At 47.3% G+C, this 26217-nt stretch overlaps 1 protein-coding gene across 1 annotated transcript; it reads left to right on the top strand.

Annotated features, from left to right (window-relative positions):
- Positions 1-1176: 1176 nt before the first annotated feature.
- On the top strand, positions 1177-16793 carry LOC143768259 (uncharacterized). The gene is made up of 3 exons (XM_077256953.1): positions 1177-1203; positions 1248-1338; positions 14993-16793. Exons 1-3 carry the CDS (start codon positions 1177-1179, stop codon positions 15880-15882), a joined length of 1008 nt encoding a protein of 335 aa, XP_077113068.1. The 3' UTR covers positions 15883-16793.
- The last annotated feature ends 9424 nt before the right edge of the window (positions 16794-26217 follow it).

The following is a 26217-nucleotide window of genomic DNA, read 5'->3' as shown; positions in this document are numbered from 1 at the left end:
GCACATCCTGGTCAGTCCCGACAAACTTCTGATTCCTACAGCCAATACGTTGCTGAAGCAGTGGCCAACTTGGCCATTGATTGAGAGCATGGTGACTATGTCTTAGTCAGCAATTTGACTTGTGTTCCAGTCCATACGAGACTAGAGAATACAACATCTACACGTTCTATCTCCGGGTATGCTTCCCCTTGTTGTCAATCTTTATGATTTTACATTGGCTCATTTTCATCCTTTTTATTTCCCTACAATATCAGATACTCTCAGTGGACATCTTGTATATTAGGATAATTTTTCTGAATCACTAAGGATGGATATGGACAGGGACCGGATGGCTGAGAGAATATTACACCTCACCCTAGAGATCCTCTTCCGGCTTACTGGAGAGGTGAGAGATTCTTATGACTTCACATTACATCATTCTTAGCTATGGGATTAACAGATGGACAACTGTAGAGGTGAGGACTCTGGAAATGTCTGTACTAAGAATTATTAGTGTGTCTCTCCATAACCAGGATTACACAGTAGTGAAGAAGACTTCTAGTGAGCGCTGTCCGGACCTGGTGTGTGAGGGATTGGGAAGATCCCTGGGCCCAATCATAGGGCCTTCACCTCACCTGATACATGAGAACTTCAATGACCAAAATATTCTAGAACTCACCTACAAGATGATTGAGCTGCTAACTGGAGAGGTGGGAATGCTAGGACATTATACAGTAACGCTGTGAAGGGATCGGGGGCATGATGGTATCATTGTATGTGTCAGGTTCCTATAAGATGTCAGGATGTCTCCGTCTATTTCTCCATGGAGGAGTGGGAGTATTTAGAAGGACACAAAGATATGTACAAGGACGTCATGATGGAGGTTCCCCAGCCCATCATATCACCAGGTAATAGACAGGACTAAATACACACAACCTATAATTATCTGTATGTATGAATGAATTCAGTCCCTGTATGTGTATCCTCCAGTTCTATCGAGTAAGAGGACCAGACCAGAGAGATGTCCCCGTGCTCTTCTTCCAGAGTACTGTAAAAAGGAAGATCCTAATATTCCTCAGGATCATCAGGTAGAGAAGGTGTCATATGATGTGTAGGTGGCTGTGAAGGTCTTGTGCTCAGTCCTGTTTTATCCACCAATATTATATGTTTTATACTTGTGTAATGAGAACGGTGGAGATGGCAGGATTAGAGCTGATCATAGATGTGACTTCTCCATCTGCCTGTAACTTTTCCAATATTTGTTTCAGGGTGAAGCTCTAACCCATATTAATACTACAGAGACATATGTGAAAAGTGATGAGGTGTGTAAAGAGGAGATTCCTACATATGACTACCGAGGTGAGTAGTATCCACTAAATGCAGAGAAGTCACAGATTCTTCTCCGTCACCGGCTGTGGCTACTTTATCGGTTGTGTAGTCCGGCCGTTTTGTGTGATCACCATCTTGCCTCTAGAGTATAACCTCCTCCATCCAAAAATGTTCAAATGATTTTGTGAAAGCCCTTTCCTATTGAACTTACAACCTGGACGATCCACCTACATCAAGCAATTAGAAGATACTGACCATTACCTGCAAAGTTCTGTAAACTACAAAGCCATGTCGGAGCCAGAGAAAGCTTGCACAACAGCAGGGGGGGCAGGAGCGGAATGCTTTCCTGGAACCATGAAGGAATAACCCAGGCTGCAGCCTTTACTGCTGGGGACCTGTGGACTGCAGTTAGGAGAGTCAGAATCAAGGAAGTGGTGCGGGACCTAGGGTAGTCAGAATAGACAAGGAGGCAAGCCAGGACCACGGCTAGAGAAATTCTGTCGGGCCCACTAGCCACAAGGTACCACCAGTTGACATCTTGCGTGAGGTCGCTGCATACAACTGGCAGCGGAGATGGGAGTCCATAGAAGAGTTTAGGACCCTTCATCACATCTCATTCAACCAGTGGGCTGTAGAGTTGGAACATTTGCCTTAAAGGCTGTAATAGCTGATTGCTGGAACCAGTTGTCACGTTCCTCAAAATGGAGGGGCAACATCACTGGTATGCGGTTTTGTGTGATCCCAGAAGGCAGGGAGCAGGATGAACCCTTCTTGAGGAATGAATGTGTCTGGGAGAAGCACCTCGAGATCACTCCCGAGAGATCATACTGTTCTTGGGGTTCTCCACCTCCTATGTGGTAACAGGCAATGGTGCAGGTGACAAAGAGTTCTGTCACCCATTTCTATTTGCACATTAAAGACTTGTATGTGGCGCTGTTCACACTATGGCAATGCACAGCATCCAGGTTAACAGCCTAGTATTTACACCTTTCTAATAGATCAGGCGGGCTACCCAGCGCTATCAAAATGCATCCCATGTGAACAATTTGGGTTAGAACAGTTCCTCTTACCTCCTGAGAAATGAGAAGAAGAAGAATCTCACACCTAAAGAGGATTATTGCATTACCCTCCATATAACTTTTTCCTATCTTTGCAAGTTCTGCAAAGCCTTTGAGTGTAGGAGAACATCAAATATATATTTTAATGAGGCTCGCCAGTTGTTGCCTTTCAGGGTTCTATGGATGACCTTCCTTATAATGTTTTCCTTGTTTTGAACTTTTTGCAAAGCCTTTATGAGTGTAGAAGTACATAAACTACACTTGCAAAATATTTACTTTAAAAAACAATTCTGGATTCAATTAGTCATCCATACAGTTTAACGTGCCTTGTGTAATATTACGGTGTTTAAAAAAAACAAAAAAAACACTTGGACTGGTACAATTCTCTAAATATGTTTGCTCCAAAATTTTACTTTTTGTCATACATACTGAATAACCTGCTTTGTGTGAAATTTTGTTTGTTTGAAATAAAAATATAAAAAATGGCCTGCTACAGGTGTACACATTTGGTCCTTCGCTACTCGGTCCCCAGCCGCCACTATTTGTCCCGATGCGGTGTGCCGATCTTATACCAGCACGTGTCCGCTATTATCACGTATGCCCTTATCAACGTGGTTACTGTGATTGTCCACTTAACATCAAGCATGTGGAGAATTGCATGTGCTCAGGGATGCTACATTTCCCTAACCACACACAGTGAATATTGTGGAGGCTGGGCCCGAGTCCCACCCTGGCATGGCACATGTGCTACCGACACGGAGGATTGCTGGCACTAGTTCTATCAGGGTTTCCTCCACTTCCTACTCCAGTTCCTGCAGACCCTACTACTCATCTACCATCTTTGATTTGCTATCTCATGGCACATTGTCCACATCAGCCGGAAGCTGGAAGATCTGCAGCACTGCCTTTGCAAAGCGGAAACAGACTCTGCCGAAGTTAATTTGTCTAGGAGACAAACCGCACACCGCTGCAGAGTTATTGAAAGGAATAACAGACCAGGCAGATCTGTGGCTCTCGTTGCAGACCCTACAACCTAGCAAGCTCACACATGTACCTTGCTTGTGTAAGGTGACTGAGCGAGGTAGTTGTGGGCGAGCTGCTGCTTCTGCACACTCTGGCACCCTACAGACAAAATGTGTCTCAGTCCCAGAGTGCTGCTGTGTGTGGGTGCATCACACTTACTTGTGGCCCATATTCCTCCACTGACTTCATGCTCCCATCTTCCAGAATCTTCAGAATAAACAATCCAGGGGACACTGAATTTGTTAAAACAGTCAAACAGGCAGCTTTTGATCATTACTAGTGATGAGCGAGCATACTACTCGGTGCTCGACCAAGCATCTCACTGCTCGAGATGCTCGCAGCTCGCCGAGTATTTCCAGGGTTGCTCGGTGGGAGTTCGGGTCCCCGCCCTGCATGTTTGGCTCTCTTTAGACAGTTAAAGGGAACCTGTCACCCCGTTTTTTGAAGATGAGCTAAAAATATCGTTAAATAGGGGCAGAGCTGGGCGTTACATTAGTGTCTTTTGTGTGCCTTTATTACCCACCTATGCTGCTGAAATACCTTTGTAAAGTCACCGCTTTCTGCTGTCACTCACGCTGGTCTGGTCCTATGGGCATGGTGACAGCGCTGTTTCTCCCCCAGATCAGGCTCATCATTCCGTTGGTGGCGTAGTGGTGTGCGCATGTCCAACAGAGAATATCCACTGCCCAGGAGATGAAAAAGAGCGCGATCTGCGCTATTCAGCCGTTTACCGGTGGGCGCGGACATCTTTCCTGTGGCCGCGCGTGCGCAGATGGAGCGCTCTGCTGCCCTGGGCTTCAGGAAAATGGCCGCGGGATTCCGCGCTTGCGTCCAGGAACAGGGTCTGCGGGTGACAGCACTGCTTCTTCCACTGTTATGCGTGCATGCCAATCCCCTGTCCATGGTGCATGCAAAGATGTCTCCTGCCCTGCACCTGTCATTGCACACACTCAACTAGCACCATCAACAAGCACGACCCTATCCCATCGCAGAGTTCAGTTGTCCATACCCCAGTCATTGGAACGCAAGCGCAAATATGCAGCCAACGCCCCACAGGCCACACTACTAAAATTCCCACATTTTGCGACTGCTTGCGCTCGAAATGTTGCCTTTTAGGCTCGTGGAGGCAGAAGCTTTCCACAACCTGATGGCGGCGGCAGTCCCTCAGTACTCGGTCCCCAGCCGCCACTATTTCTTCTGGTGTGCCGTCCCCGCATTACACAAGCACGTGCCCCACAACATTAGCCATGCCCTCAACAATTCAGTTACTGGGAAAGTCCACCTAACCAGGGACACTGTTGTGAATTCCGTTCTCGGACTCCCTCCTGTGGTTATGAATGGTACTTTGGTTAGTTCTGCTCTTGGATTCCCTCTGGTGGCTTTGAGCGGAACTGCTGGTCACTGAGGTTGGCTTTCTCAGCTGCCCTCGTTTACTGCTATGTTGGCTTCCCTATTTAACTCCACTCAGATCGTTACTTCATGCCAGCTGTCAATGTCTCAGTATTGGTTCAGATCTCTCTTGGACTTCTCTGAGGACCTGTCTACTCCAGCAGAAGCTAAGTCCTTGCTAGTTCACTTGTTGTTACTGCTTCCTGAATATATTTCTTAGTACTGCTAAATTCTAGTCCAGCTTGCTATCATGATATTTCCTTGCTAGCTGGAAGCTCTGGGGGTGCAGAGTTGCACCTCCATACCGTGAGTTGGTGTGGGGGTCTTTTTGCATACTCTGCGTGGTTTTTGTAGTTTTTTGTGCTGACCGCATAGTTCCCTTTTCTATCCTCTGACTATTTAGTGAAGTCTGGCCTCCTTTGCTAAAACCTGTTTCATTCCTGTGTTTGTAACTTTCCTCTTGACTCACAGTCAATATATGTGGGGGGCTGCCTTTTCCTTTGGGGAATTTCTCTGAGGCAAGGTTAGGCTTCTATTTCTATCCTTAGGGGTAGTTAGCTCTTAGGCTGTGAAGAGGCGTCTAGGGAGAGTTAGGTACGCTCCACGGCTATTTCTAGTGTGTGTGATTGGAGTAGGGTTTGCGGTCAGCAGAGTTCCCACTCCCCAGAGCTTGTCCCGATTACTAGTTTACTCATCAGGTCATTCCGGGTGCTCCTAACCACCAGGTCCATAACAGTACAGCTGGCCCACAAAGTGTTAATGCATCTCAAAAGAGGGATAAGAGAAGTTCTGAACCCATTTTTTTTTCTTTGCAGTGTGTTTTGTCTCTCTTTTCCCCTTAACCTCTGGGTGGTTCAGGACTCAGGTGTAGATATGGATATTCAAGGTCTGTCCTCTTGTGTGGATCAGCTCACTGCAAGGGTACAAAGCATTCAAGATTATGTAGTTCAGAATCCAATGTTAGAGCCTAGAATTCCAATTCCTGATTTGTTTTCTGGGGATAGATCTAAGTTTCTGAATTTCAAAAATAATTGTAGACTGTTTCTTGCTTTGAGACCCCGCTCCTCTGGTGACCCCATTCAGCAAGTAAAAATTATTATTTCTTTGTTGCGTGGCGACCCTCAAGACTGGGCATTCTCCCTTGCGCCAGGAGATCCTGCATTGCTTAATGTAGATGCGTTTTTTCTGGCGCTTGGATTGCTTTATGACGAACCTAATTCAGTGGATCAGGCAGAGAAAATCTTGCTGGCTCTATGTCAGGGTCAGGATGAAGCGGAGGTATATTGTCAGACGTTTAGAAAATGGTCTGTGCTTACTCAATGGAATGAGTGTGCCCTGGCAGCAATTTTTAGAAAGGGCTATCTGAGGGCCTTAAGGATGTTATGGTGGGGTTTCCCACGCCTGCTGGTCTGAATGAATCAATGTCCTTGGCCATTCAAATTGATCGGCGTTTGCACGAGCGCAAGGTTGTGCACCATCTGGCGGTGTCCTCTGAGCAGAGGCCTGAGCTTATGCAATGTGATAGAACTTTGACCAGAACTGAACGGCAAGAACACAGACGTCAGAATGGGCTGTGTTTTTACTGTGGTGACCCCACTCATGCTATCTCTGATTGTCCTAAGCGCACTAAGCGGTTCGCTAGGTCTGTCACCATTGGTACTGTACAGCCTAAATTTCTTTTGTCTGTTACTCTGATTTGCTCTTTGTCGTCCTACTCGGTTATGGCATTTGTGGATTCGGGCGCTGCCCTGAATTTGATGGACTTGGAGTTTGCCAGGCGCTGTGGTTTTTTCTTGGAGCCTTTACAGTATCCTATTCCATTAAGGGGAATTGATGCTACACCTTTGGCCAAGAATAAACCTCAGTACTGGACTCAGTTGACCATGTGCATGGCTCCTGCACATCAGGAAGATATTCGCTTTTTGGTGTTGCATAATTTGCATGATGTGGTCGTGTTGGGTTTGCCATGGCTACAGGTTCATAATCCAGTATTGGATTGGAAATCAATGTCTGTGTCTAGTTGGGGTTGTCAAGGGGTACATGGCGATGTTCCGTTGGTGTCAATTTCTTCTTCCACTCCTTCTGAAGTCCCTGAGTTTCTGTCGGATTACCAGGATGTATTTGATGAGCCCAAATCAAGTGTCCTACCCCCTCATAGGGATTGTGATTGTGCTATAAATTTGATTCCTGGTAGTAAGTTTCCTAAGGGCCGACTTTTCAATTTATCTGTGCCAGAACACGCCGCTATGCGGAGTTATATAAAGGAGTCCTTGGAGACAGGGCATATTCGCCTGTCTTCATCACCGTTGGGAGCAGGGTTCTTTTTTGTGGCCAAGAAGGATGGTTCTCTGAGACCCTGTATAGATTACCGCCTTCTTAATAAAATCACGGTCAAATTTCAGTACCCTTTGCCTCTGCTGTCTGATTTGTTTGCTCGGATTAAGGGGGCTAGTTGGTTCACCAAGATAGATCTTCGAGGGGCGTATAACCTTGTGCGTATTAAACAGGGCGATGAATGGAAAACAGCATTTAATACGCCCGAGGGCCATTTTGAGTACCTGGTGATGCCATTCGGGCTTTCTAATGCTCCATCTGTGTTTCAGTCCTTTATGCATGACATCTTCCGAAAGTATCTGGATAGATTCATGATTGTATATTTGGATGATATTTTGGTATTTTCGGATGATTGGGAGTCTCATGTGAAGCAGGTCAGAATGGTATTCCAGGTCCTTCGTGCGAATTCTTTGTTTGTGAAGGGGTCTAAATGTCTCTTCGGAGTTCAGAAGGTTTCCTTTTTGGGCTTCATTTTTTCCCCTTCTACTATTGAGATGGATCCTGATAAAGTTCAGGCCATTTATGATTGGACTCAACCTACATCTGTGAAGAGTCTTCAGAAATTCCTAGGCTTTGCTAATTTTTACCGTCGCTTCATCGCTAATTTTTCTAGTGTGATTAAACCTTTGACTGATCTGACAAAGAAAGGTGCTGATGTGGTGAATTGGTCCTCTGCGGCCGTTGAGGCTTTTCAGGAGCTGAAACGTCGTTTTTCTTCGGCCCCTGTGTTGCGTCAGCCAGATGTTTTGCTCCCTTTTCAGGTTGAGGTTGATGCTTCTGAGATTGGAGCAGGGGCTGTTTTGTCTCAAAGAAGTTCTGATGGCTCTGTGATGAAGCCATGTGCCTTCTTTTCTAGAAAGTTTTCGCCTGCTAAGAGTAATTATGATGTTGGCAACCGGGAGCTGCTGGCTATGAAGTGGGCATTCGAGGAGTGGCGACATTGGCTTGAGGGAGCCAAGCACCGCGTGGTGGTCTTGACGGATTACAAGAATCTGACTTATCTCGAGTCTGCCAAGCGGTTGAATCCTAGACAGGCTCGATGGTCGCTGTTTTTCTCCCGTTTCGATTTTGTGGTCTCATACCTTCCAGGTTCTAAGAATGTGAAGGCAGATGCCCTTTCTAGGAGTTTTGTGCCTGATTCTCTGGGAGTCCCTGAGCCAGCTGGTATTCTCAAAGAGGGGGTAATTCTGTCTGCCATCTCCCCTGATTTGCGGCGGGTGCTGCAGGAGTTTCAGGCTGATAGACCTGACCGTTGTCCTGCGGAGAAACTGTTTGTCCCTGATCAATGGACTAGTAGAGTTATCTCTGAGGTTCATTGCTCGGTGTTGGCTGGTCATCCTGGGATTTTTGGTACCAGAGATTTGGTGGCTAGGTCCTTTTGGTGGCCTTCCTTGTCACGGGATGTGCGTTCTTTTGTGCAGTCCTGTGGGACTTGTGCTCGGGCTAAGCCCTGCTGTTCTCGTGCCAGTGGGTTGCTTTTGCCCTTGCCGGTCCCGAAAAGGCCTTGGACGCATGTTTCCATGGATTATATTTCAGATCTTCCTGTCTCTCAAAGGATGTCAGTTATTTGGGTGGTTTGTGATCGCTTTTCTAAGATGGTCCATTTGGTACCCTTGCCTAAATTACCTTCTTCCTCTGATTTGGTGCCATTATTTTTCCAGCATGTGGTTCGTTTGCATGGCATTCCGGAGAACATTGTGTCGGACAGAGGTTCCCAGTTTGTCTCTAGGTTTTGGCGGTCCTTTTGTGCTAAGATGGGCATTGATTTGTCTTTTTCTTCGGCTTTCCATCCTCAGACAAATGGCCAAACCGAACGAACCAACCAGACTTTGGAAACCTATCTGAGATGCTTTGTTTCTGCTGATCAGGATGATTGGGTGACCTTCTTGCCATTGGCTGAGTTCGCCCTTAATAATCGGGCTAGTTCGGCTACTTTGGTTTCGCCTTTTTTTTGCAATTCTGGTTTTCATCCTCGTTTTTCTTCAGGGCAGGTTGAGCCTTCTGACTGTCCTGGTGTGGATTCTGTGGTGGACAGGTTGCAGTAAATTTGGACTCACGTAGTGGACAATCTGACGTTGTCCCAGGAGAAGGCTCAACGTTTCGCTAACCGCCGTCGTTGTGTTGGTCCCCGACTTCGTGTTGGGGATTTGGTTTGGTTGTCTTCTCGTTATGTTCCTATGAAGGTTTCTTCTCCTAAGTTTAAGCCTCGTTTCATTGGTCCTTATAAGATTTCTGAAATTCTCAACCCTGTGTCATTTCGTTTGGTCCTTCCAGCTTCCTTTGCCATCCATAATGTGTTCCATAGGTCATTGTTGCGGAGGTACGTGGCGCCTATGGTTCCCTCCGTTGATCCTCCTGCTCCGGTGTTGGTTGAGGGGGAGTTGGAGTATGTGGTGGAAAAAATTTTGGATTCTCGTATTTCGAGACGGAAGCTTCAGTACCTGGTTAAGTGGAAGGGCTATGGTCAGGAGGATAATTCCTGGGTTGTTGCCTCCGATGTCCATGCTGCCGATTTGGTTCGTGCCTTTCATTTGGCTCGTCCTGATCGGCCTGGGGGCCCTGGTGAGGGTTCGGTGACCCCTCCTCAAGGGGGGTACTGTTGTGAATTCCGTTCTCGGACTCCCTCCTGTAGTCATGAATGGTACTTTGGTTAGTTCTGCTCTTGGATTCCCTCTGGTGGCTTTGAGCGGAACTGCTGGTCACTGAGGTTGGCTTTCTCAGCTGCCCTCGTTTACTGCTATGTTGGCTTCCCTATTTAACTCCACTCAGATCGTTACTTCATGCCAGCTGTCAATGTCTCAGTATTGGTTCAGATCTCTCTTGGACTTCTCTGAGGACCTGTCTACTCCAGCAGAAGCTAAGTCCTTGCTAGTTCACTTGTTGTTACTGCTTCCTGAATATACAGGTCCTTCTCAAAAAATTAGCATATAGTGTTAAATTTCATTATTTACCATAATGTAATGATTACAATTAAACTTTCATATATTATAGATTCATTATCCACCAACTGAAATTTGTCAGGTCTTTTATTGTTTTAATACTGATGATTTTGGCATACAACTCCTGATAACCCAAAAAACCTGTCTCAATAAATTAGCATATCAAGAAAAGGTTCTCTAAACGACCTATTACCCTAATCTTCTGAATCAACTAATTAACTCTAAACACATGCAAAAGATACCTGAGGCTTTTAAAAACTCCCTGCCTGGTTCATTACTCAAAACCCCCATCATGGGTAAGACTAGCGACCTGACAGATGTCAAGAAGGCCATCATTGACACCCTCAAGCAAGAGGGTAAGACCCAGAAAGAAATTTCTCAACAAATAGGCTGTTCCCAGAGTGCTGTATCAAGGCACCTCAATGGTAAGTCTGTTGGAAGGAAACAATGTGGCAGAAAACGCTGTACAACGAGAAGAGGTGACCGGACCCTGAGGAAGATTGTGGAGAAGGACCGATTCCAGACCTTGGGGAACCTGAGGAAGCAGTGGACTGAGTCTGGTGTGGAAACATCCAGAGCCACCGTGCACAGGCGTGTGCAGGAAATGGGCTACAGGTGCCGCATTCCCCAGGTAAAGCCACTTTTGAACCATAAACAGTGGCAGAAGCGCCTGACCTGGGCTACAGAGAAGCAGCACTGGACTGTTGCTAAGTGGTCCCAAGTACTTTTTTCTGATGAAAGCAAATTTTGCATGTCATTCGGAAATCAAGGTGCCAGAGTCTGGAGGAAGACTGGGGAGAAGGAAATGCCAAAATGCCTGAAGTCCAGTGTCAAGTACCCACAGTCAGTGATGGTGTGGGGTGCCATGTCAGCTGCTGGTGTTGGTCCACTGTGTTTCATCAAGGGCAGGGTCAATGCAGCTAGCTATCAGGAGATTTTGGAGCACTTCATGCTTCCATCGGCTGAAATGCTTTATGGAGATGAAGATTTCATTTTTCAGCACGACCTGGCACCTGCTCACAGTGCCAAAACCACTGGTAAATGGTTTACTGACCATGGTATTACTGTGCTCAATTGGCCTGCCAACTCTCCTGACCTGAACCCCATAGAGAATCTGTGGGATATTGTGAAGAGAAAGTTGAGAGACGCAAGACCCAACACTCTGGATGAGCTTAAGGCCGCTATTGAAGCATCCTGGGCCTCCATAACATCTCAGCAGTGTCACAGGCTGATTGCCTCCATGCCAAGCCGCATTGAAGCAGTCATTTCTGCCAAAGGATTCCCGACCAAGTATTGAGTGCATAACTGAACATTATTATTTGATGGTTTTTTTGTTTGTTATTAAAAAACACTTTTATTTGATTGGACGGGTGAAATATGCTAATTTATTGAGACAGGTTTTTTGGGTTATCAGGAGTTGTATGCCAAAATCATCAGTATTAAAACAATAAAAGACCTGACAAATTTCAGTTGGTGGATAATGAATCTATAATATATGAAAGTTTAATTGTAATCATTACATTATGGTAAATAATGAAATTTAACACTATATGCTAATTTTTTGAGAAGGACCTGTATTTCTTAGTACTGCTAAATTCTAGTCCAGCTTGCTATCATGATATTTCCTTGCTAGCTGGAAGCTCTGGGGGTGCAGAGTTGCACCTCCATACCGTGAGTTGGTGTGGGGGTCTTTTTGCATACTCTGCGTGGTTTTTGTAGTTTTTTGTGCTGACCGCATAGTTCCCTTTTCTATCCTCTGACTATTTAGTGAAGTCTGGCCTCCTTTGCTAAAACCTGTTTCATTCCTGTGTTTGTAACTTTCCTCTTGACTCACAGTCAATATACACTCACTGGCCACTTTATTAGGTACACCTGTCCAACTTCTTGTTAACACTTAATTTCTAATCAGCCAATCACATGGCGGCAACTCAGTGCATTTAGGCATGTAGACATGGTCAAGACAATCTCCTGCAGTTCAAACCGAGCATCAGTATGGGGAAGAAAGGTGATTGGAGTGCCTTTGAACGTGGCATGGTTGTTGGTGCCAGAAGGGCTGGTCTGAGTATTTCAGAAACTGCTGATCTACTGGGATTTTCACGCACAACCATCTCTAGGGTTTACAGAGAATGGCCCGAAAAAGAAAAAAAATCCAGTGAGCAGCAGTTCTGTGGGCGGAAATGCCTTGTTGATGCCAGAGGTCAGAGGAGAATGGGCAGACTGGTTCGAGCTGATAGAAAGGCAACAGTGACTCAAATCGCCACCCGTTACAACCAAGGTAGGCCTAAGAGCATCTCTGAACGCACAGTGCATCGAACTTTGAGGCAGATGGGCTACAGCAGCAGAAGACCACACCGGGTACCACTCCTTTCAGCTAAGAACAGGAAACTGAGGCTACAATTTGCACAAGCTCATCGAAATTGGACAGTAGAAGATTGGAAAAACGTTGCTTGGTCTGATGAGTCTCGATTTCTGCTGCGACATTCGGATGGTAGGGTCAGAATTTGGCGTAAACAACATGAAAGCATGGATCCATCCTGCCTTGTATGGAGCATCTTTGGGATGTGCAGCCGACAAATCTGCGGCAACTGTGATGCCATCATGTCAATATGGACCAAAATCTCTGAGGAATGCTTCCAGCACCTTGTTGAATCTATGCCACGAAGAATTGAGGCAGTTCTGAAGGCAAAAGGGGTCCAACCCGTTACTAGCATGGTGTACCTAATAAAGTGGCCGGTGAGTGTATGTGGGGGGCTGCCTTTTCCTTTGGGGAATTTCTCTGAGGCAAGGTTCGGCTTCTATTTCTATCTTTAGGGGTAGTTAGCTCTTAGGCTGTGAAGAGGCGTCTAGGGAGAGTTAGGTACGCTCCATGGCTATTTCTAGTGTGTGTGATAGGAGTAGGGTTTGCGGTAAGCAGAGTTCCCACTCCCCAGAGCTTGTCCCGATTACTAGTTTACTCATCAGGTCATTCCGGGTGCTCCTAACCACCAGGTCCATAACAGGACACGTGGACAAGTGCTTGTGGGCATGGACTGTACATCTTGTTGACGGCACACTGGGTTAACATAGTTGAAGCCGGGACCCAGTCGGACCTTGGGATAGAGCACATCCTCCCGACGCTGAGGATTGCGGGCCCTAGGTCAATCAGGGATGCTTCCACAGTCTACAGCTCCTGCACCTCATCCTCCTCTTCAGGCTCCATCTCCGAAATGACCACATCAGTCACAAGCTGGAAGCACTGCAGCACTGCCTCAGCCAAGCAGCTACAGGCTGTGCTGAAGCTAAAATGCTTAGGTGAGAAACCGTGCAATGCTGAAGAGTTGTGGACATCTCTGAATGAGCAGGCAGATCTGTGTCCGACACCATTGAACCTACAGCCAGGCATGGTCATGTGTGACAATGGCCGGAACCTGGTGGCGGCTCTGAGACGAGGTGAGCTCACACACATACCATGCCTGGCCCTTGTGCTTAATCTCATGGTTCAGTGGTTTCTAAAAACCTACCCGGAGCTGCTGGATCTGCTTGTCAATTGTCAAAGTACGCCACCTGTGTGCCCATTTTAGAAAGTCCACTCCAGCTTCCGCCGCCCTTGCCGTGCTTCAGCAGCGTTTGCAGCTTCCTGCTCACCGACTGGTGTGTGATGTCCCCACACATTGGAACTCTACATTGGAAATGTTGGAAAGGATTTGTGAGCAGAAGAGGGCAGTTGTTGACTACCAGCATCAACAAGGCCATTGGTATTCAGTTCAGATTCCACACATAAGACCTCAGGAGTGGACATGGATGTTACACCTATGTACCATCCTCCAAAACTTTGAGGACTACACCCAGATGGTGAGTGGTGATGATGCCATAAAAGGCATCACCATCCCTCTTCTCTGTGTTCTGAAACGCTCTCCTCTCTCAATCAAAGAGTACACATTGCAGGTGGAGAACGATGAGATGGAGCAAGGAACCATACACGATGATTACACACAGCCCAGCCTCATCTCATCCCAACGTCGATTGGGTGACAATGAGGAAGAGGAGCAGGAGGAGGAAGAACAGGAGCTAGTTTCATTCGCTATAGACGGTGCTACCTGCACAACTGTCATACCATCAATTCAGTGGGGATGGCCTGAGAACAGAAAGGAGGAGGAGGGGTAGAGCATGGTCAGTTGTCCTCTTGGTGAGAACACGGAAGCCTTGCCTGTTAGCAGTCGGGCACGCATGGCTGAGTTTGTTGCGCTGCCTTTACCGTGACCCTCGCGTTCTCAAAATATTGGGTGACAGTCATCACTGGTTGGTAACACTTCTAGACCCACGCTACACAGAGTACTTTCAATCTCTTATTCCTGAGGCAGACAGGTCTACTAAAATGGGGCAGTACCAGAGGGCCCTTGCTGCAGAATTGTTAAAAAATTTTCCAGCTGAAAACACTGGCGGCAGAGGTCACAGTTTGTTGGACAATCAAGGAGTACAGGCGAGACAGACACACCATCACCCATCACTATAGAGGACTGAACCAGAGGAGAACAAGCCTATATCTGGCACCTTCTGGCAGAGCTGATATTGCTGGATTGGCTTACAGAAGCCGTTTTGCTTTTCAAAAGAATTTGAGCCATTAATAATGTGGAAACCTGTTTTTCCACTGACAGATGATGACCTGAGTGGGGATTTTTTTTTTTTTCCGTTGACTAGAGTTTTTATTGGTATTATTTTTGCCTACAATACAGTTTGGTGGCTTTTTATTCGATATTTGGGAAGCAGAGTGAACAAACAGTTGAGCGCCACGATCTACTTGTGCATCTTATGAGGTTTTCTATTAGCCTATTAGCTGTTGTCTTGGTAAATCAATATTTTTACATGACTTGCTATTTTTACAGACAGTTTAAGTAGAAATGTTCAAAAATATATGTCAAGGATATTTTAGTCAAAATTAATAATTGATTTTGTTCTTGGCAGATGACTGTACCAGGAGATCAGAGGGAATGATGACATCTTCAATTTTTAAATCAGATGATCTTGAGATTCCACAGGATATAATTAAAGTGACTGCCATTACTCCAGATATAACATCGTCCCTTCACAGCGATGATCTCTCATCTGATCCTTTCAAACAGGTCATGTCTTATGATTCATTACAGACTACTAAAAAAAATCAAAGTCACAAAATAAGCATTAAAAAACTAACTGCTCACAAAGCAAAAAATTCATTTTCAGGTTTAGAATATGGAAATAGTTTTCCTTTTGATAAATCTTTTCTGAAACATCAAAAAATTCACACAGTAGAGAATAACTATTATTGTTCCAAGTGTGGGAAATGTTTTAACAAGAAATCAAATCTGGTTGATCACCAGAGAACACACACAGGGGAGAAGCCATTTTCATGTTTAGAATGTGGGAAATCTTTTAGCAAGAAATACAATCTGGTTATTCACCAGAGAACTCACACAGGGGAGAAGCCATTTTCATGTTCAGAATGTGGGAAATGTTTTACAGATACATCACATCTTATCAAACATCAGAGAACTCACACAGGAGAGAAGCCTTTTTCATGTTCAGAATGTGGAAAGTGTTTTACAGTGAAATCATGGCTTATCGAACATCAGCGAACCCACACAGGAGAGAAGCCTTTTTCATGTTCAGAATGTGGGAAATGTTTTAACCGGAAAGGGCATCTTGATAGACACAAAAGAACTCACACAGGGGTGAAACCATTTGTATGTTTAGAATGTGGGAAATCATTTGTAGCTAAATCAACTCTTGATACACATCAGAGAACTCACACAGGGGAGAAGCTTTTTTATGTTCAGAATGTTGGAAATGATTTAACCGACAACAACCCCTTGTGATTCCTCATGATTGGCCTCATTAAAATAAAAATATTCATCTCAGTTTCCGTGCAGGCGCTGTTCCAGTGGTGTCGGGACTCGCATTCCCGAGGCTCACGTGAGGTTGTTACATCACACGAGCCTTGCTCTCAGATGGGGAGAAACAATGTAATTGACAAATTGTACAAAAAGATATAACAGACAGTTGTATAATTAAATGGGAAAGGGAAATTACTTTACAACTAACCATAGTTTTTTTTTACTATAAGACACTGCTATGGAAAACATTAAAATCCATAAAGCAATACCTGCGTTTAAGACCCAAATCAGTAGTGGTCAGATCGCTGACTCGAGCCATGTCATGTTTACTATCTATATGGAAAAGTAAAATCGCGATAAAAAACATAGCCGTCTTGAGGAGTGAAGCTATTAATGTTGGGAATTTTATAAAATCCTGAAGGGCTGAGAACATCCCACAACCCGGCCGGCCCACGTGAGGTCATCAAGGAGGGTTGTCTGGGTGTAACTTAGGTGCTGATAAAAGGTCAAGGTTAATTATGATCTGGGTTCATGCAAAAAGATATATATCAGTGTATGTACGATCCCGTTCACTGGACGTTCCCAATCACAGTGCTCTCCTTCGCTAAGCCAAATCATCTCTGTGATCACCATAGTAAGTTTCCTGTTTTAATCTTGTTTATTTCATGCTCTGCATATGCTGTATTGTTTATCCCTTTTGTAAAATCTTTTTTTTTAAATCAGATACAGTTTTATTGAATTTTTCAATATGCAGCAAATGACAACACCCATCCAAACCCCCTCCCCCTCCTTGTTCCAGACTACATAGCAATTAACAAGTATCTTATTATATTAATCAACATATTTAAGCTAAATACTGGAATCTGTACACACATGTGCAAATAAACATTATGAAAGATAAGTCCCAAGTCTCCAAGTTGTTTAGATTTCACCTGAAACAGGAAGGACATTATGGGAACAGATTTTATATGCTTCACTCCAAGGACCTTAATCAGATATATTTAGCTCAACACACGTTATTCCGTATGTACTCATGTATAAGCCGAGTTTTTGAACACATATTTTTTTGTGCTGAAAACGCACCCCCCCCCCCCCCCCCCCCCGGCTTATACACAAGTCATTGTCCCAGAAAGCCATTAGGGGAGAGAGAGAGGCGCAGCAGCGGGTGACAGAGGCAGGAGCAGGTGGCTGTGGTTAAAGCCTGTGCCGCTGCTAAAGAGAAATTAATATTCATTTCTCTTATAGTGTGCACAGTGGGAGCCGCAGCCGAAATCTTCCAGAAGACATCCTACTTGCCCTCCAGCGTGCCCTCGCAGCATCTCAGTGATGCCGGCTTCCAGCAGCTCTTCCTGTGCTAAATGATCATGTGGCACCGCTCATTAAGGTAATGAATATGCACACGTCTCCACTCCCATAGGCGTGGAGGGAATGTTCATTACCTTAATGAGCGGTGCCACGTGATTGTTAAGCACAGGAAGAGCTGCTGGAAGCCGGCACCAACATGGTTCTTTAAGGACGCACTGGAAGAGGGTGAGTATGATGTTTTGGTTTTTTTTGTAATATGAAGCATGCATAGCAGGACAGGAGGGGGGTAGCCATGCATACCAGGACAGTGACGGGGGGAGCCACGCATACCAGGACAGCAACGAGGGGAGCCACGCGTACCAGGACAAGTATGAGGGGTCAATGCTTACATGGCTTATACTCGTGTCAATAAGCTTACCCATTTTTCCGTGGCAAAATTAGGTGATTTGGCTTATACTCGGGTCAGCTTATACTCTAGCATATATGGTAATATTACCCAGCACCTCCAAGTAAGGACATAATATCCATGCCTTAGTGACTTTTCCAGGCCTCCCATGTTTTACAGAATTAATGCTGGGCTCTCCTCTTTTTTATATACTTCTTCCAGACGTAGCAGTAGATTAATTTTTTCCATAAATTCCCTAAACATAGGTGGCACCCTGTCCAACCAGTGTGCTGCTATAATTTTCCTGGCTTGATATAACGATCTTTTAAGTGCCAACCTTATGTTTTCATCTTCAGCAACCCCATCCAAAAAACGCAAAGCACAAACCAGAGAGTAGGAATCACAACCCTAAACACCGTGTTTATGTGGTCTATGACTTGGGTCCAGAAATTCCATATGAAACCATATGACCAAAACATATGTAGCAAATCGGCAGGGCCCGAACCGCATCTCGGACACAAGTCCTCTCTTACCCCAATTTTATGCAGGAATTTGGGAGTCCGGTATACCCGATGCAGCAGGTACATCTGTGACAGCCTTTGTGCCTCACTAGTGGACAGCTGGGGAATTGACCATAATATGTCATCCCACTGCTCATTGTCTATTACCCCAACATCCTGCTCCTATTTCTCTTTAAGCTTCAACGGATGCTTATCTATAACCTGGGCAAGGAGTAGTTGATAAAATCTAGAAATTGCACCAGCGACACAATCCTGGTTCCCAACCATAGTAAACAATAAATGATTATGGGTTCTAAGCGGAGTTCGGGACTCCTGTTTATGCCATGCCTGTCTCAATTGAAGGTACTGAAGAAAGTCCTTATGTGGTAGCTGGAATTCATCTCTTAACTGCTGAATCCTTTTAAAGACTCCATCCAACTGAAGTTGATCTATAAATAGGATCCCTGCTCGTCTCCGGGCTAAAGCCCTCTAACGTGAATATTTCCAGCAACTTTGGGTTTTGCCATGTAGGAGTAACTGGAGTAAACCCATCAATATTAAGGAGTTGCTTAGTTTTTCCCAGGTTTTAATCATGACAACTAGAGCAGGGAGCTTCATCTTATTCCCCCCCCCCCCCCCAATAACCTGCTTCCAAAAATGGGATAATTGGGTTTCCCCCGTATATCCCCGGACAATGGAAGCTATAGAGCCCTGAAGCAGTTTAAGCTCTTACAATTGTGAGGCTAGAAAATTCAGCCACAGGTTAGAGGCAGCCAATCCTCCGCCTCTTTAATGTGTCATTTAATCCGAGCTGTGCCTTTTTTCCAAATTAATTCTCCGAGCATAGCTTGAAATTTGTAAAAATGTTTCAGAGGAATCCACCCCGGGGCGTTATGGATGACATATAACAGCTGGGGCATGAGAATCATTTTAACAAAATTTGTGCCACTGCTGATTATGTAATTTACACCAGGTGTTGACTTTTGCTTGGAATTTCATGTATAGCAGATCCAAATTCGGAGGTATAAATGATCTAACATTTGTTGAAACTCGAATGCCCAAAGATTTAATCACCTTCCAGACTTTAAGGCCTCTTTCACATGTCAGTGCCTCCAGTAAGTGTGGTGACAGCTTTCACACGTACTGGAGACACTGACACAAGTAGACCCATTCAAATGAATGGGTCTATGCACTGTGACATTTCAGATGGGGTGTACTCGCTTGGCAGCGATAAAACATGCAGGAGAACTGTATTTCTTTAAAAGTTCACCTTGATTTATTGCTCCATAACCCCAGCAGCACAAACAAGGTAAAACAGAAGCGTACACAGGAGAAAAGAGATGCAGCACTCACCCATGAGCTGTGAAAACGAAGTCCTTTACTCAACCATGATAGGTATTTGCACAAAGTTCATGGGACGAACCGATGTAGGAGGCATGCCATCCTTTTCCCCTGCATCTCTATTCTCCTGTGTACGCTTCAGTTGGATGTGTTCCTTTCATGTCGTGTACTGTTAATCCAGAGCTTCCATACCGCTGTTCACAAAGTGCTGTTCATCACGAGCGACAGGTGTGCTAATTGCATGACCTTAGTGCCATTCGTTTTTTCTTTTTGTCTACAAAGTAAAATAGTCTTTAGATCTGGCAAAACAAAAATAACAATGTCCATAAACATGGCTTTGCTCAATCAGACCTTTGATCACACAGGCCTGGTTATTTGTCCAGGATTCAGGCTCGGTTTGGAGCCAAACACATACAGTTCTCAGGGTTACCTGCTTACGAGGTCATCAGGTTTCCCAGCCTGGCTTCATATAGGTCCTTTCAGCCCGGACCCTCAGTGCCTCCTGGACTCCACAGGAGCACTCGACCACTCCAGTCTTACACATGGGCCTCTACCATGTGCTGCACACAGGAAACAAAATACTATCCTGTCTTTCTAGGAGCACACCCCTTGGAAGGTGTGTGGTTAACCAGACCCACCCATCACATCTGGTTAACCCTAAATCCAGCATTTTACTAGACATACAGGTTTCTGGGACTACAAACCCCAGCCACCTGTCCTGGAATTGGACTGCAACAGACCTCCTGTGATGCACGCCACAGCACATATCTATTTTTTTTTCCCGGACTGTGTGTCCGTGTGCCCCAAACGTAGACATGTCCGTTTTTGTGCATCTGCACGGATCACACAGACCCATACAAGTCAATGATTGTAAACACATACCGCACACGGATTCCGTCCATGTCATGCTGGGGAAGAAGCACTACAGTAAGCGCTGTTCCCCGGCGGTAGGTGCTGAAGACTGCTCTCATCATTCTCCCCTTCTCTGCCACAATCGGCACGAGCAGAAGAGAATGATGAGAGTTATTTTAAAATCAGAACGATGACAGCAGGTGTGGGCTTTTGGGACTCTTACTCCCATCATCCGACACCTGCTGCCGCTAATAATAATGACAGCATGAACGGATGGTAGGGGTATTCCTCAGCCACCACCTGCGATATAACAAAAAAAAATAATGAAAAACCCGACGTAGGTTCCCCCCTATTTTCTTGAACCAACCAGGCAAAACTCACAACTGGGGGCTGCAACCCTCAGCTGTCAACTTCAGCAAGGTTGGTTATCAAGAATAGAATTATTTAAATAAATAATTAAAAAAAACTGGGTGTGGTCCCCCCATTTTTGACAACCAGCCTTGCTAAAGCTCACAGCTGGGGGCTAGTATTCTTGGGCTGGTAAGGGACCATTTATATAGGCACCCCAACCTTAAAACAGAAGCCCGCAGATGCTCCGAAAAGGTGCATCTATTTGATGCACTAATTCTGGTGCTTTGCCCGACTCTTCCCACTTGCCCTGTAGCGATGGCATGTGAGGTTCATATTTGAGGGGTTAATGTCACCTTTGTATTGTCAGGTGATGTCAGGAATATGATGTATTTGATTCTCTATTATCACGCACACTGAGCTCTGCTACATCCATTAGAGCTGAGTACAAACACACGCTGTGGGCTTTCCGACCCTCCTTCCTCCCAGCTCTTTCTCCCTGCTGACAATACAGCTGTAATGTGAAACTCCTGTGTGTGACTGTTCTCCCTCCCTCAAGAATGCGGGGTAGCAGAAAATTAGTTCTTTTGTTTGCAGCCATGTGCTTTGTGATTTGTGTGAAAGTTATTCATGATGAATAATTCTACCCCAGGTGGTGACAGAGATATGAAACTTAGGCTACTTTCACACTAGCGTTAACTGCATTACGTCTCAAAACGTCTTTTTTGCCGAAAAAACGGATGCGTCAAAAAAGTGAAAAACGGTTGACAAACGTATGCCACGCATCCAGCATTTCGACGGATACGTCGCAAATCCGCTAAACGTTTCCGTCGAAAATACTGGATGCGTTGCATACGTTGCATCCGTTTTTACCATCCGTTGTATCCGTTTTTCCGACGGATCCGTTTTTAAAATGGGAGGCTCCCAAATTTGATTGGCTACTGGAAAATATGGAAAACTATATAGTTACTGTTTTTACAGCCCATCTTTGAGGGTTTTAGTTTTGTGGCAGCGATGGAAGGTGTTCTTGTGAGGATTGCTAGTTTGGTTACCGACGTTATCTTTGAGACGAATCGCCTGGATATCATAGTGCGGGAGAAGGAGGCGGCAGTGGAAAGGCGTAGGATGCTTCTGCAGCAACGGAGACGGAGACGACTGTGGATTCATCCGATTAATGAACTACGGATGACCCGGGGTGTCCAGTCCACTCTCTACCTGGAGTTGCGGCACAATCCACACAAATTCCACAACTACGTGCGGATGAGGATGGAACATTTTGATTTTTTGCTTGCAAAAATGGAGGATGTCATCCGAAGACAGGACACAAGGATGAGGCTTGCCATCACACCGGCGGAGCGGCTGATGGTGACCCTGCGGTAAGCCTCATTTTTTTTCTGTCATTGGTCATTTTTAATGTTATATTACATGCTGCAAACAATACTGCGCTGACATACTGCCAGGGGCGTAACTACCGCAGTCGCAGGGGTCGCAATTGCGACGGGGCCCGCAGTGCTTAGGGGCCCCTCCAGTCCAGCAGACTGGGCGGGCCCCTAAGAACTCTGAGCTACAAAATGGGCCGCCGGCCCTTTAAATAAACCTCCTTTACAGGCCCTGGTGCGCGTGCACTCTCTCAGTGCATGCGCGATCACGGGTGGGACTGCACTTGTCCCGCAGCAGAGCCCCTCCACCGCAGAGAGCCGCACACCACAACTATGGCTGCAGCTGCTCTGTGCGCACAGGACCTGTGATGAGGTCACAGGAGGGGAGGAGTCGGAGTCACATGATCAAGGGCTTCCGTGTAGTGCAGGACAGTAGTGCAGTGCTGGTTGTCATCGTGCTGGAGGAGGGTAAGCTTTTGTGTGAGGTCAGGAGGGGTTTGTGTGGATGTAGCAGAGCAGTGTGTGTATGAGGTGTACGGAGCGGAGCCGTGTGTGTATGAGGTGTACAGAGCGGAGCCGTGTGTGTATGAGGTGTACGGAGCGGAGCCGGGTGTGTACGAGGTGTACGGAGCGGAGCCGGGTGTGTACGAGGTGTACGGAGCGGAGCTGGGTGTGTACGGAGCGGAGCCGGGTGTGTACGAGGTGTACAGAGCGGAGCCGGGTGTGTACGAGGTGTACGGAGCGGAGCTGGGTGTGTACGGAGCGGAGCCGGGTGTGTACGAGGTGTACGGAGCGGAGCCGGGTGTGTACGAGGTGTACGGAGCGGAGCTGGGTGTCTACGGAGCGGAGCCGGGTGTGTACGAGGTGTACAGAGCGGAGCCGGGTGTGTACGAGGTGTACGGAGCGGAGCTGGGTGTGTATGAGGTGTACGGAGCGGAGCTGGGTGTGTACGGAGCGGAGCCGGGTGTGTACGAGGTGTACGGAGCGGAGCTGGGTGTGTACGGAGCGGAGCCGGGTGTGTACGAGGTGTACGGAGCGGAGCTGGGTGTGTACGAGGTGTACGGAGCGGAGCTGGGTGTGTACGAGGTGTACGGAGCGGAGCTGGGTGTGTACGAGGTGTACGGAGCGGAGCCTGGTGTGTACGAGGTGTACGGAGCGGAGCTGGGTGTGTACGGAGCGGAGCCGGGTGTGTACGAGGTGTACGGAGCGGAGCCGGGTGTGTACGAGGTGTACGGAGCGGAGCCGGGTGTGTACGAGGTGTACGGAGCGGAGCTGGGTGTGTACGGAGCGGAGCTGGGTGTGTACGGGGTGTACGGAGCGGAGCTGGGTGTGTACGAGGTGTACGGAGCGGAGCTGGGTGTGTACGGAGCGGAGCTGGGTGTGTACGAGGTGTACGGAGCGGAGCTGGGTGTGTACGAGGTGTACGGAGCGGAGCTGGGTGTGTACGAGGTGTACGGAGCGGAGCTGGGTGTGTACGAGGTGTACGGAGCGGAGCTGGGTGTGTACGAGGTGTACGGAGCGGAGCTGGGTGTGTACGAGGTGTACGGAGCGGAGCTGGGTGTGTACGAGGTGTACGGAGCGGAGCTGGGTGTGTACGGAGCGGAGCTGGGTGTGTACGGAGCGGAGCTGGGTGTGTATGAGGTGTACGGAGCGGAGCTGGGTGTGTATGCGGTGTATGGTGCGGAGCCGCGTGTGTATGCGGTGTATGGTGCGGAGCCGCGTGTGTACGAGGTGTACGGAGGGGAGCCGCATGTGCAATGTGTACGGAGCTCAGCCGCGTGTGTAGGAGTAACTATGTGTGGCCATTATACTGTAGGCAATATCATGTGTGGCCATTGTACAGTATGGAGCATCATGTGTGGCCATTGTACAGTATGGAGCATCATGTGTGGCCATTGTACAGTATAGAGCACTATGTGTGGCCATTGTACAGTATGGAGCACTATGTGTGGCCATTGTTCAGTATGGAGCACTATGTGTGGCCATTGTACAGTATGGACAGGGGCGTAACCTCCGCGGTTGCAGCGGTCGCCATTGCGACCGGGCCCGGCAGGTCAGAGCAGGGCCGGACTGGCCATCGGGCACTTCTGACAAATGCCAGAAGAGCCGGTGCCAGTCATGGGCAGCTCGATCCGCCTCCCCCCGCCGACTCACCCCCCCGCCGTCGCATTCAACTATACCGGCGAGTTGAATGCAATGACGGAGGAGAGAGCGTCTACAGACGCTCCCTCTCCCATCATTCCCCGCTCTGCCTCTGACACTGCGGGTGCGCGATGACGTCATATCATCGCGCACCTGCTGTGTCCCGGGCAGACTGCAGCCGTGCCTGAGACCAGAGCAGGAAGCAACGCTGACAAGAAGAAAGGTAAGGAGAGTGTTTTGTTGTTTTTTTTACTGGACTGCGGGGGCATTCTCGGGGGGGGGGGGGGGCGAGAGAAGCAGGCTGTGCTGTATATACCACTGTGCGGGCTGTGCTGTATATACCACTGTGCGGGCTGTGCTGGATAGACCACTGTGCGGGCTGTGCTGGATAGACCACTGTGCGGGCTGTGCTGGATAGACCACTGTGCGGGCTGTGCTGGATAGACCACTGTGCGGGCTGTGCTGGATAGACCACTGTGCGGGCTGTGCTGTATATACCACTGTGCGGGCTGTGCTGGATAGACCACTGTGCGGGCTGTGCTGGATAGACCACTGTGCGGGCTGTGCTGGATAGACCACTGTGCGGGCTGTGCTGGATAGACCACTGTGCGGGCTGTGCTGGATAGACCACTGGGCGGGCTGTGCTGGATAGACCACTGGGCGGGCTGTGCTGGATAGACCACTGGGCGGGCTGTGCTGGATAGACCACTGGGCGGGCTGTGCTGGATAGACCACTGGGCGGGCTGTGCTGGATAGACCACTGTGCTGGCACCCAACACCATGTTGCAGTGCAGGAGATTCCTCCTGCACGGCAACAGTCCGAGGCGTATCTAGGGGAAGGGGGCAGCCGGGGCACGTGAGAGAGAGGAAGCAGCTCCAGTCATCACGATGAGACAGCTTCTCAGTCTGTATTTTTCCTCCTCATACATCTCATGTACGTCTGAATGAGATCGTATTTAAGAGAAAGCCAAAATAACCCCGGGACAGAAGGCGAGAGCAGGCGGGAGGTGCGGGACAGAGCCGCTTTAGTCAGGAGAAGCTGAGGAGCTGCAGCCGGTTTACATCAGCCACCCCTGTACCAGAGAGGAGATTGTGAGTTGTGTATATGAGCTGGTATCTCTGGTGTGTGTGTGTGTGTGTGATATCTGTAGTATGTGTGTGTGTGTGATAACTGTAGTATCTGTGTGTGTGTGTGATATCTGTAGTACTATGTGTGTGTGTGTGATATCTGTAGTGTGTGTGTGATATCTGTAGTATGTCTGTGTGTGTGATATCTGTAGTGTGTGTGTGATAACTAGTATGTGTGTGATATCTGTAATATGATGTGTGTGTGTGTGATATCTGTAGTGTGTGTGTGTGTGATATCTGTAGTGTGTGTGTGTGTGTGTGTGTGTGATATCTGTAGCGTGTGTGTGTGTGTGATATCTGTAGTGTGTGTGATATCTGTAATATGATGTGTGTGTGTGATATCTGTAGTGTGTGTGTGATAACTGATGTGTGTGTGTGTGTGATATCTGTAGTATGATGTGTGTGTGTGTGATATCTGTAGTGTCTGTGTGATATCTGTAGTATGTGTGTGTGTGTGTGAGGCAGCGGCGTAACTACCACGGTCGCAGCTGCAAGCGTCTCTGGCAGGTCAGGGGGCCGTGTGTCCCCTTGAGCCTGTCTCCCTTATGCTTGTGTCCCCATGTGCCAGTCTCCCTTGCCCATTAGTCCCTGTGTGTCCCCATGTGCCTGTCTCCTATGTCCCCTTGTGCTTGTGTCAGTCTCCTTTGTCCCCTTGTGCTTGTGTCAGTCTCCTTTGCCCACTAGTCCCTGTGTGTCAGTCTCCCTTTCCCACTTGTCCCTGTGTGTCCCTTTGTGCTTGTATCCCTTGTCCCCTTGTGCTTGTCCCTTGTCCCCGTGTGTCCCCTTGTCAGTCTCCATTGCCCACTAGTCCCCTTGTATCAGTCTCCCTTGCCCACTAGTCCCTGTGTCCCCGTGTGCCAGTCTCCCTTGTCCACTAGTCCCCGTGTGCCCTTTGTGTGTCTCCCTTGCCCACTTGTCCCCGTGTGCCCCTTGTGTC

The sequence above is a fragment of the Ranitomeya variabilis genome, chromosome 4, assembly GCF_051348905.1.
Source record: "Ranitomeya variabilis isolate aRanVar5 chromosome 4, aRanVar5.hap1, whole genome shotgun sequence".
Taxonomy (NCBI): Eukaryota; Metazoa; Chordata; class Amphibia; order Anura; family Dendrobatidae; genus Ranitomeya; species Ranitomeya variabilis.
The sequence above is the reverse complement of the archived record's forward strand: the minus strand, read 5'-3'. Positions and strand labels throughout refer to the sequence as shown.

Bases quoted from the DNA above. Each gene is read 5' to 3' on its own strand.
- LOC143768259 (XM_077256953.1), top strand. From the start codon at position 1,177: ATGGCAGGATTAGAGCTGATCATAGAT. The intron at 1,204-1,247 runs GTGACTTCTCCA...TATTTGTTTCAG, and splicing joins GATTAGAGCTGATCATAGAT to GGTGAAGCTCTAACCCATAT. The intron at 1,339-14,992 runs GTGAGTAGTATC...TGTTCTTGGCAG, and splicing joins TCCTACATATGACTACCGAG to ATGACTGTACCAGGAGATCA.